The sequence below is a fragment of the Maylandia zebra genome, linkage group LG14 (genome assembly GCF_041146795.1).
Source record: "Maylandia zebra isolate NMK-2024a linkage group LG14, Mzebra_GT3a, whole genome shotgun sequence".
In the NCBI taxonomy this organism is placed as follows: Eukaryota; Metazoa; Chordata; class Actinopteri; order Cichliformes; family Cichlidae; genus Maylandia; species Maylandia zebra.
Window position 1 is genome coordinate 26567844 of NC_135180.1, and position 17381 is coordinate 26585224.

Consider the following 17381-nt stretch of genomic DNA (forward strand, 5'->3'; position numbering starts at 1 on the left):
CACCAATGTAGAGGGTAGAGTGCTCAGATTGCTTTGTTCTTCTGAAGTTGATTACCATCTCCTTGGTCTTGGCTGTGTCCAGATACAGGTTGTTGTTTTTAGACCATTGCTTCAGATGCTGAACCTCTTCTCTTTAGGCTGATTCATTGTTGTTGTCGATCAGTCATATGATGGTGGTGTCAACAGCAAATTTTATAATGATGATACTGGTGTGGATTGGAGAACAGTCATGGGTGAAAAGTGAGTATAAGAGGGGACTGAGGACACACCCCTGTGGGATACCTACATTCAGAATGAAGGTGGAGGCGGTGTGTGCTCCCATTCTGAGTACAAATAGTTCTATTAAAAATACTCCAGTAAAAGCTGAAGTACTGATTCAACTTCTTAAGTAAAAGTAAAAAACCACAGGCAGTTAAATGTACTGAAAGTAAGAAAGTAAAAATTAGCTTTTTGGAGTAGGTTTCTATTTCTGTGCAAAGATAAGTGAACCTTGTGCTATATTAACATAATGATAAATTATATCAGTGATGGGGATACAAACTTTAGACTTTTCAAGACATGTTGAGGAGGTCATTTAGCCATTTAAATCAGCTGTGTTGGATCACGGACACATCTAAAACCTGCAGGACACCAGCCCTTGAGGCCGGTGTTGGACACCTCTGGTTTATGCTGTCTTTTGTCTAGATGGTACAAAGCTGGTATGAAGGTGGAATCTAAGCATCTTCAGCTAAAAATCATTAGAATCTTTGCTACACTTGATGTAACCTAACTCCCACCATGAAACCACAGCCACTGTGTGCCAGTCACACACTGTTCTTTACTTTAAACCCATCAAGGTACAACAAACTAACCAGTTTATCCTTTTATTTAGTATTTTCATCCAGCCTTTAAATAGCAGTAAGTCTACCTCAGTTTGAGTTACAAGAAGTTTGCACAATATGAAAAAACATAATGTCACATATACAGATCTGAGTGCGTGTTTAAGAATTTCCACTCTGGCCTGGACCTACGGTGTTCGCCCCTCTGGGGTGGAGCTTTGGAGACCACACTTGCCTCGACCATCTGTTCCTCGTCACCGATAATCAGCAGGTGTATTTAAGATCAGCATCCCCACCAGTTCTTTGCCATTTTGTCAGGTACCTTATGGTGGTAGCAGGCCTCACAGTAATTCCTTGTTTTTGGGTTATATTTACCTTGTTCTCCTCTCGTTTCATGCAGTCATGCCATATTTCCATACCACACTTACCTTCCTTGTTCACCTCTGGACGGTGATCTCTAACTAAGGTTTTCTTCCAGTCTTGCACCACACTTCTCAGGATTTGCAACTACTCACCAACTTTGCCTGCCTGTCCTCCTATCCAATGGCTCCGCTAACAAAATGGAACTTAGGTTGGATATTGCCTTTCCCCGGACATTCATTTGGAAAGAATCCCCTTCTCTTAACTCAATCGTGTGCAAACCCAAGTAAGCCACAGTCCACACCAGTAGTGCTCTCCCTTGTTCCAAATTGCTCAGGTCAGTAATATCCCTCTCCTCTGTTTCAGTGCCTTTGTCCTCTGAGGCTTGCCATTACGCACAGACACTCCCCATGGCAGTTCCTATGCTCACTGATTCATGTCATTGTAAAGAAAAAAATGTGTAAAATCCTATTTTGCCTCCATTATTGTGTCTTGCACTTGGGTCCACACTGCAATCTGGCCACCTGGCCGTGACACAGACCAAATAACTGATTTAAAAACATGAGAACTTGCATGGATGCTTCAAATTTCCAGTTTATCAAATACCACTGAGCAGTTCTTATTTTTAAATCTAACTTCTCTTTTTCTTTCTTATCCTTTCTCTCTCTCTGAGTGAAGTTAGCTCTCTTTCTTTCCCTGTGAAATACAGCAGCTGGAATTTTAGCAACACACTGTGAGACAGACTGCACACAGTTTGTGTGTTTGCTGATGTTTGTTGTGCTGATAGAAATGCTGCATTTGAAATAACCTCCCACTTAAAAAAGTAACCCTCTTTATGCTCACTCCTCTTCAGTAGGGCTAGCTAGATGCTGAACTTGCAACTTATGGACACCTGCAGTCATTCCAGTATTGTGGCAAAAACAAACAAACAAACAGAAGAACACAGTCCCACTTTTCACAACTGACTTTGGTGCACATTATCTCTTTTTATGCAACATCCTATGGTGATAAACAAATGGGAGTGCCATTCATGTTTTACTGTTTAGGCTCAGAACAGTTTGATGTATCAAGACTCACATTGACAAAATAACTCGACTGAAATGCGTCAAATTAAAAGTAATGAGCCTTTTTTAAAAATGTAAGGATTAGAAAGTACAGACATTTGTTTAAAAATGTAAGGAGTAAAAGTAGTCAGAAAAACTACTCAAGTAAAGTACAGTGTAAAGTACCAGGACCCAACACACCAAGTTTTTATTGATTTTGCACACATAACTTTCAAGGTTCAGCATCCACAACAACCAACTTTTCAGCTGGCTGCACACACCTCACTATAAGAAGGAAAAACCTCATTCAATCATCTCCACCTGTCCCTCCAGCCTCACTGGCACCGCCCCTTGAGCTCACTGCACTGACCCGTCCTTTCAGCTGAGCCAGAGACCACACCTCCGCCACATACAGATACCTGAAAACTAAGTACAGTAACAAAGTATTTGTACTTTGTTACGTCTCAAATCTGAAGGCTAGACAGGTTCAGCTGTACCCCGAGCCTATGAAATGAGCCTATGCTTTTGATAAAGCATATAGTTAGAGCTGGACCAGAAGACCCTGAATGCTCCGTTGGTTATGCTGCAATAAGTGTAGGCTGCTGGGGGATTCCCAGGATGCACTGAGTACTTCTTCTTCAGTCATCTTTTTTATTTGCTATGTGTTTATACAGCTCTCCGCTTTTAATTATTAGTTGCTATTAACTCCCTAGCTCTCTTCCACAGTGTGTCTTTGTCCAATCTTCGTCTCCCAGCCACAATCAGTCATAACAGATGGCTGCCCTTTCCCGAGCCTGGTTCTGCTGGAGGCTTTTTCATGTTAAAAGGTAGTTTTTCCTTCCCAATGTCACCAAAGCACTTGGTTATATGGGGTCATATGATTGTTGGAGTTTTTACTGTTTCCTTTGTATTATTATAAGGTCTTTACCTTACAATATAAAGCACCTTGAGATCACTGTTATGATTTGGTGGTACATAAATAAAACTGAATTAAATTGAACTGAATTGAATATAATTGAATATAATTGAATTAATAAGACCTCAATGAGACTTTCACAATGAAAATTGTTGTACATGAATTATATATGCTTTCTCAATGTACATATTGCATGGTGGTGGAACTACAAGAATATTCATTGTGCCTTTATAGCAGATGATAAATGTAAAACTTGATAGTAACAACATACAAAAGTAAACTCAGTTCTTTTGAGACCTAATTTTTTCACAGTATTGCCTAAGTCTGCCATACAAAAGCAACCTCAACTGAAAAGTATTTTAGGCCCTGCCCCTACTCTTTCAATTTCCCTAATGGGTGGTGTGAAAGAATTACCGACACTGCATGCAAATAAAAAGGAATAGCAAAGCAATAAAACCTAATCACTAGGCTCAGGAATCAGGAAGCTGTCATGTGGTCATATTTGCTAACTATTTTTTTCTTACTTATTTTGGTGTATTCCTTTTCTTCTGCTTCATGTTCTTCTCTGTTTCCCTCCTCCTGTCAGTTACTTGGAAAGTTTCATTTGAATGGGATGCACAAGACTGGAGATGTGATTTTAGGAGGACTATTTCAAGTCCACTTTTTTTCAAGCATTCAGGACCTGTCTTTTACCTCACAGTCACAGCAGTCTGTTTGCCATGGGTAAGTCTGGGATGTATATCTGGGGAACAAAAAAAAGAAGAACAAAAAACAAACAAACAGTGAAATCAATGGAAGGGAAATATGAATAATGTAATTTATATCTCTAAATTACACTAAAAAAATACTAATGTTAAAAGATGCACATATCATATTCTTTATTTATTTTTTTCATTAAATATTACTATAATTACTTCTATTAAGTTATTTAGTCAGTATTTACAGAATCTATATTTTTGTAATATGTTTTCCAAGTTTGCTATATTTTTAATAGTAATCTTTCTTGTTTCTTAGTTTTGATGTCTTAGGATTTAGGCAGGCACAAACCATGGCCTTTGCTATTGATGAGATCAACAGAAACTCCAACCTGCTACCTAATGTGACTCTGGGATACACTCTTTATGACAACTGCCTTGAACTTGGAATAGGATTCCGTGCAGCACTGTCATTAGTCAGTGGTCAAGAGGAGAAAATTATATTAAATAATAAATGTGCTGGAAATCCTCCAGTCATAGGGATTGTTGGTGATTCTTCCTCTACACGTTCTATTGCTATCTCCACTGTCTTAGGTTTGTACAGAGTGCCAATGGTAAGTTTTCTACTCATCTATGTAATAGTTCTTCTATTATTTAGATTTTATTGCAAATTTAATGTCACTTTTAAAAACACACTGCAATAACAACTGACAAAGCTAAAGAAAACAAAGGCTTTTAGTAGTTCTAAAATATTCAGTCTGTATCTTTCACAGGTGAGTTATTTTGCCACATGTTCCTGCCTGAGTGACCGTCAAAAGTATCCATCCTTCTTTAGGACGATCCCAAGTGATGCTTTCCAGGTGAAAATATATCAGAAAAATTAAAATAGAAAGACTAAAGTGATTTTCAAGAAGAAAATTCCCATTTAACAACATAATACATAACAACATAAACATATTAAAATCATATTTTGTGTATATACAGCTATATTCTGTTTTGTTCTTGTATAGAGAACATAGCTAAATTGCTGTCAGTGGTGATGACCAAATACTGATATAAGTAAATGAATTTAATATATTTTCACTTAGGTACGTGCTATTATTCAGATCCTAAAACACTTTGGCTGGACTTGGGCAGGTCTGCTGATCAGTGATGATGATTATGGACTTCACGCAGCCAGAGCCTTTCAATCTGAGCTGAGTCTGTCAGGTGAAGGTTGCCTGGCCTATGTTGAAGTTTTGCCCTGGGACAAAGACACAGATGAAATAAGGAGGATAGTGGATGTGATTAAAAAATCCACAGCTCGTGTGGTCATTGTCTTTGCGCATGAGAGTCATATGATCAATCTTATGGAAGAGGTTCTGATTTTAAAACAATTTTGTTTTTACAAGTTACAAAAATCATGTATAATATCTTTGAACAAGTACAGATAAATAATCCTCTAAAGCTAGTCTAGGAGATAAGCAATTACTTTAATGTCATTGTAATGACATTAATAAATCTACAACTTACAATTTCACTTTATAAATTTCTTGTAATACAAATCACAGGTAGTGGCACACAATTTAATAGGGTTGCAGTGGATTGCCAGTGAAGCCTGGACAGCAGCTGCTGTTCTACAAATACCTCAACTTATGCCATACCTGGGTGGTACACTGGGTATTGCAATTCGTCGAGGAGAAATACAAGGGCTCAGGGAATTCCTGTTACAAGTACGTCCCAATCTACCCCACAGCACTAGCTACGGAAGAAGTATGGTGAGGGAACCCTTTACTGTGTGTACTTGCAAGAATTATATATTTTCATAATATATTTTAATTATTTGTGACAAACTGTTTTAAATATATTTCAGGTTACTCAGTTTTGGGAATTTACATTTCAGTGCAGATTTGCACCACCTCCAACAGGTTGGCTGGAAGGTGGTGGAGCAATATGCACTGGAAAAGAAGATCTAGAAAATGCAGACACTGAATTCTTGGAAATTTCGAACCTCCGGCCTGAGTACAATGTGTACAAAGCTGTTTATGCTCTGGCGTATTCCCTTGATGATATGCTACAGTGCAAGCCAGGAAGAGGGTCTTTCAGTGGGGACAGCTGTGCCACTCTGCAGTCACTGGAGCCTTGGCAGGTGTGATATCAGTTTACACTCCACCGATGACCTAATTCTTTTACTCTATAATTACTTTCAGAACAGAATTTTACACTGCAGGATTCAGTACAATGCCATGAGAAAAACTCTGCTGAAAATAGCTAAATGAATTTTCTGTACTCAGGACTGAAAGTAATGTTTAATGTCTTTAATTAATTAATAATAATAATTAACATATATAAATATACAAAATTTTTAGTGAAGTGACTTGTTTGATTTAGAGTCAGAATGTAATGAGTTCATATATACAAGTATAATAGATCTTATTTGATTATTAAGTAGCAGTTCCACACAAAATTAATGAATTTAATATACATTCCTTTGTAACAGCTTGTTTATCACTTGGAAAGGGTGAACTTCACCACTTCATTTGGTGATCAAGTGTCATTTGATGAGAATGGCGATGCATTACCAATTTACGATGTGATGAACTGGTTGTGGCTCCCTGATGGAAGCACTGAAGTTCAGAATGTGGGTGAGGTTAAGAGGTCAACTTTCAAAGGTGAAGAACTCATACTTGATGAAGACAAAATATTCTGGAATTTTGAATCCAAAAAGGTTATATATAGTTTTTGTAGACTTATACTGTACATGTGACAAAAGGAAAATAACATTGTAAGATGTAAGATGTAATTTTTTTCATGTAGCCACCTCGATCAGTATGTAGTGAGAACTGTCCTCCTGGTGCCCACATGGTGAGAAGGAAGGCGGAACCCGAATGCTGCTTTGACTGCATCCCTTGTTCTGAGGGAAAAATCACTAACACGAGCGGTACGTTTTATTCTTTCTGCATGATATATTTAATTTCATTATTATGAAAAATAATATGCATTTCATCAATGTTCCCTTTTGTATCAGACTCCTTGGAGTGTACCAGTTGTCCAGAGGATTTTTGGTCAAACCCCAACCGTGACCACTGTATTCCAAAGCAGACAGAATTTCTCTCCTACCATGAGCCTCTGGGTATTTGCTTGACAGCAACCTCCTTACTGGGCACATTTGTATGTGCTGTTGTTCTAGGGATCTTCATCTACCATCGCAGAACACCCATAGTGCGTGCCAACAATTCAGAACTTAGTTTCCAGCTATTGCTGTCACTTAAAATGTGTTTCCTGTGTTCACTGCTGTTCATTGGACGACCCAGGCTTTGGACATGCCAACTTAGACATGCAGCATTTGGGATCAGCTTTGTGCTGTGTGTCTCATGCATCCTGGTGAAAACCATGGTTGTTCTGGCTGTGTTCAAAGCCTCCAAGCCAGGAGGGGGAACCAGTCTGAAGTGGTTTGGTGCTATGCAGCAGAGAGGAACAGTTCTGTTTCTTACATCTATTCAGGCAGCCATTTGCACTACCTGGCTTGTCTCTTCCTCTCCAGCTCCACATAAAAATACCCAATACCACAATGATAAGATAGTGTATGAGTGTGCAGTTGGGTCCACTGTTGGTTTTGCAGTGTTATTGGGTTATATTGGCATGCTGGCTTTCCTCAGTTTTCTAATTGCATTCCTGGTAAGGAATCTCCCCGACAGTTTTAATGAGGCCAAGCTCATCACATTCAGCATGCTGATCTTCTGTGCTGTGTGGGTGGCCTTTGTTCCTGCTTATATCAGCTCACCAGGAAAACTTGCAGATGCAGTGGAGGTGTTTGCCATCTTGGCTTCAAGTTTTGGACTCTTGATCACACTGTTTGGACCCAAATGTTACATAATCCTGTTGAGACCAGAGATGAACACAAAGAAAGCTGTTATGGGTCGTGGCATTGAGTCATAAAAAGTTCACTAATTTCAAAAGAAAGAAAAGAGAAAAAATTCTCTCTCCAGTTTTTCTCCAGACAGAAAAAAAATGTGTATTTAAATCAATTTTATATTTCTTTTAAATCTTGGCGCTGGTGTCACATGATTGCAAATGCACAAATACTGTGATTCATTCTACTTTCATTTATTTTTTTTAGATGCAGCTAAAGTACACACTAATCTTACTCCTAATATGTAATTACCTACTCGTTGATGCTTACTCGTGAAATTTAACCCCAATTGAAACATACAGATTGTTGATTTTTTTTTGTTTATTTAATTTAAAAAAGAATTGTTCCCATGAATCTACATTGAGTAGTGTTCAATTACATCATCCAAACAATTTCTGCATCCTCATGAACTTTGAATCAATCCATTAAAAATACATAGGAGGTGGATCTTCCCCCTTCACCAGCTTGAATAAAGTGGATATCGTGTTTCACCTAATTGCATTTTATGTAAATAAAGAGAGAGTGGGCACACACATAAACACAATTTTTTTTTGACACATTTGAACAGATATTTTTTGATAAACTGGAAAGGTATGCGCTTAGAGAGGTGGCATTTGACTGGGTAAAGAGTTATTTAATAAACAAGTGACAACTTCTGAATCAAACCAATGTTCAATTATCAAAATTTTTGAGCAATGGTTTTCCCACAGAGTTCCATCTGCGTGAATATTGGGCCCAAATCTCATGATCTTTTGTAAATGTGATGATAAATAACGTCAAAATGGAGACTATACCAGATTACATTTTTTTATTATTTTGTAGACTACAAAATCAACTGGAAACTTAAAATAAAATATGTGCAATCAGATGTATCTAGAAGTATTTGTTAAATCATTTAAATCATAAAGCACTTCATATACTGCATGACACAGGAGCCAAGGGGACACAAGAGAGTACACATGAAAGCACAACACAACAACGACGCGACACAGAAGACATAGCACTCAGGGGAAACATGGCATGACACATAGGGAGGGAAACATGGGAACAGCAGAGGGAAACAAGACACAAGGGCTGACACAAACACACTGAAACACAGACACACAGCAAGGGACACACGATAAAGACACAAGGAGAGTCTAAATGTACAATAAAATAGAATAAACTACTAAATGAATCTTAAATAATAAACCAGAATACAAAAAGACAACCAAACATCAGAAGTTCAAAAAGCTGGGTTACAATGTCCCAGAACCATGACAACCTTGCAATATAAAGTGCCTTGAGTTGACTGTTTGTTGGTGCTGTATAAATAAAACAGATTTTAACTGAGTTGAACAGAATTGAATTGAAAATTGAATTAAAAATCAACTGTGAATAAACATTTGCATCATTTAACTTGTAATGCTGTGTGTGCTGGGTCATTTGTCAAAGACAGTGTTGGGAAGGTTACTTTTAAAATGTATTCTACTACAGATTACAGAATACATGCCCCAAAATGTATTTTGTAACGTATTCCGTTACGTTATTCAATGAGAGTAACGCATTCTGAATACTTTGGCTTACTTTACCAACTAGATTTTTAAATCTTAATATAAAATGAGTAACAGTAGGGTGGACATTAGGTAAGGCTGCACTTTTTGCAGCAATCTCCTATAGAAAACTATTCCGTGCATATAAAAGACAAATTTGTACACTTCCAACTCCCTTCTGTGTCCAGTCTTGTCGCTGTGTTTTCTCCCAAGCCTGTCCCAAGCATATAGTTAGGGTCTGCTGGGAGCATCTGGCAGTAATGGCACTTTACAAGATCTTTAATCCCTACCTCCAGCAAAATTTCAACAATCTTGATCTTGATCAACAATCTTCCATGCCTCCATTATTGCAGTTGCTTCACTAAGCTGTAGCTCCAAGTTAGTTGGTAGGTACCAACTAACTGTCCACTATCCATCGATAGTGGAGAGTGGAAAAAAAAGGTGAAGGGCTTTGAGAGCTTGTTTGATATTGTCAGCAAGTCAGACTCATTCTTAATAGGGTTTGGACTTTGCCAGGGACACAGATTTGTATGGACCAGGAAGAAGGTTCTTGCTTTGGTTATTTCAGGCTTTTGTTTCTACTTTCTGCAGATGGTGTGGTTCTGTTGGCCTCATTAGGTTGTGGTCTCAGCTCATACTGGGATGGTTGTCAGCATTGCAGCAAAATTTGAAGTGGAAAGAATGAGAATCAACTACTCCAAGTTAGAGGCAATGGTTTTCAGCTGACAAACCCTGAAGTGCCCAATCTAAGTAAGGGACAAGTTGCTGCCAAAAGTGGAGGAGTTTAATATCTTGGGGTCTTGTTCAAGAGTGTGGACTCACCCTGTCTCTCACTAGTGATAGACAGATTGGGGTCATGTCTGCAGCTATGGTGACACTCCATTGGTGATGAAGAGAGTGGAGAAAGACAGCAAACCTGTTGATTTTGCAAGTCAATCTATGCTGTGACCCTTACCTGACCAAAAGAATGAGACTGCAGATACAAATGGTGAAAATAAGTCTTCTCCAAAGGGGGGCTGTGCTGTCCTTTAGAGATTGGGTGAGGATTATAGTCATTCAAGAGGGACTCAGCCTAGAGCTACTTCTCACCCACATCGAAATAAGCCAGTTTGATTGGTTTAGGAATCTGAATAGGATGCCTCCTTGGTGAGGTGTTAAAGGCATGTTCAGAAAGAGGCTGTAAGACTGTAAATGTTTTGGTCTTCATTCTTACTTTATGTCACTCGATAAATGAAATAATGAATAAAAATAAGTAAATAATAAAACACAAAGAAAAATTGTATGATGTCAATCCTTAAGTGTGTGTGTGTGTGTGTGTGTGTGTGTGTGTGTGTGTTTTTTTTTTTTGGGGGGGGGGCGGTGATAGCTAATTGACTCCTAGTAGTACTTAACTGCATATGGATACAAAAATACAAAAACAATTTCAAGTCTTTTAGGCCCCGCCCACACTTATCCTTCTTCCTTAATGGGTGGTGTGCAAGATTAAACAACACAAAATATCAATAAAAGACAAAGGAAAGGCATTGAAATAAAACCTAATGACTGAGCTCAGAAAATCAGAAAGCTGTTATGGCCTCTTCTTTACAAACCAGTTTGCTCTTGCTTGTTTTGCTATCTTCTTACTTTTCTTTGGTTATATCCTCTTCTCAGTTTTCTCTCTCATGTCAGTTACAGGGACAGTTTGATCTAAATGGGATGTACAAGGCTGGTGATGTGGTTCTAGGAGGACTGTTTCAAATCCACTTCTTTTCAAGTGTTGCTATTCAGTCTTTTACTTCAAAACCACAACAACCTACTTGCAATGGGTAAGTAAGGCTGGTGGGAAAAAGGGAAATGGAAATTAGTGCAAAGGAAATATGAGATTGTAATAGTAGTAACTGTACTTTCTGATTTATTATCATTCAGGATAAATGCATGTATCTTGGTGCATCTATATTGTTTGTCATGAAAATAGCTTGTTAATCGTTGTTATTCAGTTTCCTTAATTGTTTTATAATGTTTTTTAATAATAAGTAATTTTGCCACATGTTGCAGTAAAGTATCTTGATGAAAATATATTTTTCAGTTAAATTTTTCTTCTCTTAGTGTTTATGCCCTAGGATTTAAGCTCGCACAAACCATGGCCTTTGCTATTGATGAGATCAATAGAAACTCAAACCTGCTACCAAATGTGACTCTGGGGTACACTCTGTATGATAGCTGTCTTGAACTTGGAATTGGATTTCGTGCAGCATTGTCACTGGCCAGTGGTCAAGAAGAGAAAATTATATTAAATAGTACATGTGTTGGAAATCCTCCTGTCATAGGGATTGTGGGTGATTCATCTTCTACAAATTCTATCGCCATTTCCAACGTATTAGGTTTGTACAGAGTACCTATGGTAAGTTTTCTGCTCAACCATGTAACAGTTTTCTTGGATTATTTTAATTTAATTGCAAATTTAAAGACACTTGAAGTAACATGACAAAGTTAAGACATCTCTACATCAATATCGGTACAATCTGTAGTCTGTATCTTTTAGGTGAGTTATTTTTCCACATGTTCCTGCCTGAGTAACCGTCAAAAATACCCATCATTCTTTAGGACGATCCCAAGTGATGCTTTCCAGGTGAAAATCTGTCAACAATTGTTTTTGTTGTCGACAAAGATGTTTTGGTTAAAGAAATTGCCTACTTTGCAACAATATGCATACAATGATACTAAAATGTTTTTTCAGTTCCAGTTTTACTTTGTTATGAACAAAGCTAATTTGCCACCATAAAGGTGTAATAATCATGTGGAAAATTGTTCTTGTCTATGCACTTACACTTAGGTACGTGCTATGATTCAGATTCTGAAGCATTTCAGTTGGACTTGGGTTGGTCTGCTTGTCAGTGACGATGATTATGGACTTCACGCAGCAAGATCATTTCAATCTGAGCTGAGTCTGTTAAGTGAAAGTTGCCTGGCCTACACTGAGGTTTTGCCCTGGGACAAAGACACAGATGAACTCAGGAGGATTGTTGATGTGATGAAAAAATCCACAGCTCGAGTTGTTATTGTCTTTGAACATTACAGTCGCATGATAAACCTTATGGAAGAGGTTTGGCTTTAAAACAATCCAATTATTATTAATTGCAAAGGTCTGCATCATTGTATTGTGTAAAACATTTGATACATCATTATTTGAATGATTACAGAAAATTGTTCATGCAGAATTCATTTAAAGGTGAATAATAGCTTAAATAGCATGATAATGTCACTAATCAAGTTATAGTTACAATATCTTTTCATAGAATATGGTGTAATCTAATTCACAGGTAGTGAGGCAAAATGTAACTGGCCTACAATGGATGGCCAGTGAAGCCTGGACAGCAGCTGTTGTGCTCCAAACACCTCAGCTTATGCCATACCTGCGTGGTACACTGGGTATCGCTATTCGTCGAGGCGAGATACCAGGACTCAGGGAATTCCTGTTACAAATACGTCCTGACTTACATCACAATAACAGCTATGGAAATAGTATGGTGAGAGTTTAAGCTTTTAATGTACTATTTGCAACAATTTCCATCGCTTGTAAAAAACAATAAAAAAATTATTTCAGGTGAACCAGTTTTGGGAATTCACATTTCAGTGTAGATTTGCACCAGCTCCAGCAAGCTTGCTGGAAGGTGAAGGTGCAATATGTACTGGACAGGAAGATCTAGAAAATGTGGACAATGAGTTCTTGGACGTTTCCGACCTGCGGCCTGAGTATAATGTGTACAAAGCTGTTTATGCACTGGCATATTCCCTTGATGACATGCTGCGGTGCAAGCCAGGAAGAGGGCCTTTCAGTGGGAACAGCTGTGCCACTTTGCAGTCACTGGAGCCTTGGCAGGTGTGATATCATTTTACATTCTGTTTATAAATTCTTTGCTTTATAATTACTTTCAGGATAGAATTTACCACATAGAACTAAATACAATGTGATAATATTGACTATTAAAAAGCTGGTGTGAGCTAAATGGATTTTACATACTCCCAGTTTTGGAGTTGTGGAGTTGTGGAGTGACATTTAATCTAGTGACACTGGAAAAGTGCATGGCGTGTGTGATTAAGACGCTCTGTATGGACCTTTTCCCCCTCCTATCCATGGATCCCTGGATATCCCAACCCCCACACTTTGGATATATATCTTACATGGTGATTGTAAATAAATTTTTCATTTGTTCTTTCAGTCACTACCTATGGCCACGAGCTGTGGGTAGTGACCGAAAGAATGAGATCGCGGATACAAGCGGCAGAAATGAGCTTCCTCCGAAGGGTGGCTGGCCTCTCCCTTAGAGATAGGGTGAGAAGTTCGGCCATCTGGGAGGGGCTCGGAGTAGAGCCGCTGCTGCTCCACATCGAAAGGAGCCAGCTGAGGTGGTTCGGGCATCTGACAAGGATGCCCCCTGGGCGCCTCCTGGGTGAGGTGTTCCAGGCATGTCCCACCGGGAGGAGGCCCCGGGGCAGACCCAGGACACGCTGGAGAGATTATATCTCTCGGCTGGCCTGGGAACACCTTGGTGTTCCCCCGGATAAGCTGGAGGAGGTGGCTGGGGAGAGGGAGGTCTGGGCCTCTTTGCTTAGGCTGCTGCCCCCGCGACCCGGCCTCGGATAAAGCGGATGAAGATGGATGGATGGATGGATGGACTTTTCATTTGAAGAACTTCGGGTCTGAGTCAATTGAGTTAGTTTGGTATGCTGACACCCACAAAAAATTAGCAGTTAATATATTTAGATCAGAAGCTTGTATTTATAAAGCATTACTAGCGATGTAATATAGGGTTAGGTGGGGATGGGGACGGGGCATGGTATGTGGTGCTGCTGCCAGAAGGCTGACATACCGAAGCTGCATCAGCTCATTACGCCTCCTCTGCATTTAAGTCTGTACTGGGTCCTGACTGAAGTTATTGTCGTTGTGGCAGCCGGCAGCTGGAAAAGCTGCAGCTGAGTATTATAAAAACAGAAACTAGAAATAAAAGTGTGACAATGTGGTCGGGTCAGCTATGCATCGTTTACAGTGGTATCAAAACCCAGTATTGGGGCATGGTGGAACCGCGACCGGGCCAGCCAGGTTGTGGTGGCCAAGCTCCCGTCTACGCAGAGGGAGCAGGTAGCGATGTTTCACCGGCAGTTGAAACAGCTGTAGGACAGATCCCACTGCCGGATGCAGTTGATAGAGAGTCTGGCAGCTCAGATCGGGTCCTTACCACTGCTGCCGCTGCCCTTACTGACGTCCCTCGCCGCATGTGAGTGGCTGGTGTCCAATCTGTTCTGGCACCATACTGGTCCTCAGGGTGAGACCCGGCAAGACACACCCTAACTCCGCACCTGTACCCACTCCTTTGGTGGGAGCGGCTAGTGCCCAGCAGATGTCTTTACCCATTCCACTTTTACCACCTGCTCACTTACCTGCTCAACCCGACCCGGTGGACATGGGGGTATGTGGCGGGGCATGATTTGTGGCGCCGCTGCAGGGAGGCTGACACAACAGAGCTGCAGCAGCTCATCACGCCTCCATTGCATTTAAGTCTGTACTGGGTCTTGACTGAAGTTGTTATCGTTGTTGTGTATGTGTGGCTGGCAGATGGAAAGCTAGAGCTGAGGTTTGAAAAACAGCTACTGGAAATAAAAGTGTTTAAATAAGTGACAATATGTCTGCCATGCATAATTTACAGGGTGCCACTGTTTGCATTGTGAAAAGTAATTTACTTGTTATGCATCCTTTTTTAAAAGCTTGTTTATTACTTGGAAAGAGTGAACTTCACCACTCCATTTGGCGATCAAGTGTCATTTGATGAGAATGGTGATGCATTGCCAATTTATGATGTGATGAACTGGTTGTGGCTCCCTGATGGAAGCACTAAAGTCCAGAATGTGGGTGAGGTTAAAAGGTCAACTTTCAAAGGTGAAGAACTCATACTTGTTGAAGACAAAATCTTCTGGAACTTTGAATCCAAAAAGGTTAGATGTTTTGTTTTTTTTAGATTTAACTTTGCCACATGTCTAGTATATATCAGTGTAAAGCCTAATATTTAATTTCATCCTATAGCCACCTCAATCAGTATGTAGTGAGAGCTGTCCTCCTGGTACCCACATGGTGAGAGAGAAGGGGAAACCCCAGTGCTGTTTTGACTGTGTTCCTTGTTCTGAAGGAAAAATTACTAATAAGAGCAGTACGTATTTTTCTTTTTGCATGACATATTTAATTTCATTATTATGAAAAATAATAATAATAATAATAATAATAATAATAATAATATGCATTTCACCAATGTTCCCTTTTGTATCAGACTCCTTGGAGTGCACCAGTTGTCCAGAGGATTTTTGGTCAAACCCACAGCGTGACCACTGTATTCCTAAGAAGACAGAGTTCCTCTCCTATCTTGACCCTCTGGGTATTTGTTTGACAACAACATCACTGCTGGGAGTATTTATATGTGCTGTTGTTCTGGGGATCTTCATTTATTATCGCAGAACACCTATAGTACGTGCCAACAATTCAGAACTTAGTTTCCAGCTATTAGTGTCACTTAAGTTGTGTTTCCTGTGTTCATTGCTGTTTATCGGGCGACCTAGGCTGTGGACATGCCAACTGAGACATGCAGCATTTGGGATCAGCTTTGTGCTTTGTGTCTCATGCATCTTAGTAAAAACCATGGTTGTTCTGGCTGTGTTCAAAGCCTCCAAGCCAGGAGGGGGAACCAGTTTGAAGTGGTTTGGTGCTATGCAGCAGAGAGGAACAGTTCTATTTCTGACATCTATTCAGGCAGCCATCTGCACTACGTGGCTTGTCTCTTCCTCTCCAACTCCACATAAAAACACCCAATACCACAATGATAAGATAGTGTATGAGTGTGCAGTTGGGTCCACTGTTGGTTTTGCAGTGTTATTGGGCTATATTGGCATGCTGGCTTTCCTCAGTTTTCTAATTGCATTCCTGGTGAGGAATCTCCCTGATAGTTTTAATGAGGCCAAGCTCATCACATTCAGCATGCTGATCTTCTGTGCTGTGTGGGTGGCCTTTGTTCCTGCTTATATCAGCTCACCAGGAAAACTTGCAGATGCAGTGGAGGTGTTTGCCATTCTTGCCTCAAGTTTTGGTCTTTTGATCACACTGTTTGGACCCAAATGTTACATAATCCTGTTGAGACCAGAGATGAACACAAAGAAAGCTGTTATGGCCCGTGGCATTGGATCATAAAAAGTCAGCTAATTTCAAAAGAAAGAAAAGCACATTATCTCTTTGTAGTACAGACAGAAAAAAATAATAAAAATCCTATATTTAAATGAAGTTAATATTCCTTTTAAATGTCTGTGCTGGTGTTAAATGACTGCAAATGTGCAGATATCTTGATTTATTCTACTTTGTTTTTCATGATGCAGTTGAAAAATAGAAGAAAATGAAATTAAATATTGCTCCTATAAACATATACTGACTTGTGTTTATTGCATCTTCCAAGAAATTTCTATATTCTCATAAGCTTTGACTTAATTTATTAAAAATACATCAGAGGGGGATGTTCCACCTTCACCATCCTGCATACAGTGGACATCGTCGTTCACATAATAGAGACTGGCTACACACATAAACACAAAACATTGGTATCGATCAAAGAAAGTACACAGCCAGAGCTTTTATCAACTTCAATTCAATTTGATTCAATTCAATTTTATTTATATAGCGCCAAATCACAAAAAGGTTGCCTCAAGGCATTGGTTGGGAAGGTGCACATGGGTAAATATTGGGCCCAAAACTCATGATGTTGTATAAAATGATGTAGAGCATTAGATATATTACAGTTCAATTTATTTTTGGATGACACGTTTTATGTCATGGAGAGCATAAACAGCACTTTTTGGAGATCCTCACAAAATTTGACTCAACTAGAATGATTGTTAGATAAAAGAAATTATCACTGATTTTAAGCAAAACAAAATTTATGATAATTGGAAATTCTAGGACAGGCATGGATGTAAATGTGATGATAAACAGAGATAGAGAGTATACCAGATTTTTTTGTAGACTATAAAATCAACTGGAAACGTCAAATAAAATATGTACAATCAAAATGGTCAAGAAGCATTTGTTAAATTATTTAAATCATAAATCACTTCA

At 39.2% G+C, this 17381-nt stretch overlaps 2 protein-coding genes across 2 annotated transcripts; both read left to right on the top strand.

Annotated features, from left to right (window-relative positions):
- Positions 1 to 3627: 3627 nt before the first annotated feature.
- On the top strand, positions 3628 to 7750 carry LOC101466742 (extracellular calcium-sensing receptor-like). The gene is made up of 9 exons (XM_076873568.1): positions 3628 to 3860; positions 4152 to 4446; positions 4606 to 4692; positions 4921 to 5190; positions 5383 to 5589; positions 5685 to 5960; positions 6312 to 6539; positions 6629 to 6752; positions 6867 to 7750. The coding sequence occupies exons 1-9, from the start codon at positions 3628 to 3630 to the stop codon at positions 7748 to 7750; spliced, it is 2604 nt and encodes an 867-aa protein (XP_076729683.1).
- Positions 7751 to 10951: 3201 nt separating this feature from the next.
- Positions 10952 to 16466, top strand: LOC101467010 (extracellular calcium-sensing receptor-like). The gene is made up of 9 exons (XM_004558257.6): positions 10952 to 11061; positions 11342 to 11636; positions 11778 to 11864; positions 12069 to 12338; positions 12556 to 12762; positions 12840 to 13115; positions 14999 to 15226; positions 15315 to 15438; positions 15556 to 16466. The coding sequence occupies exons 1-9, from the start codon at positions 10952 to 10954 to the stop codon at positions 16464 to 16466; spliced, it is 2508 nt and encodes an 835-aa protein (XP_004558314.2).
- Positions 16467 to 17381: the final 915 nt, after the last annotated feature.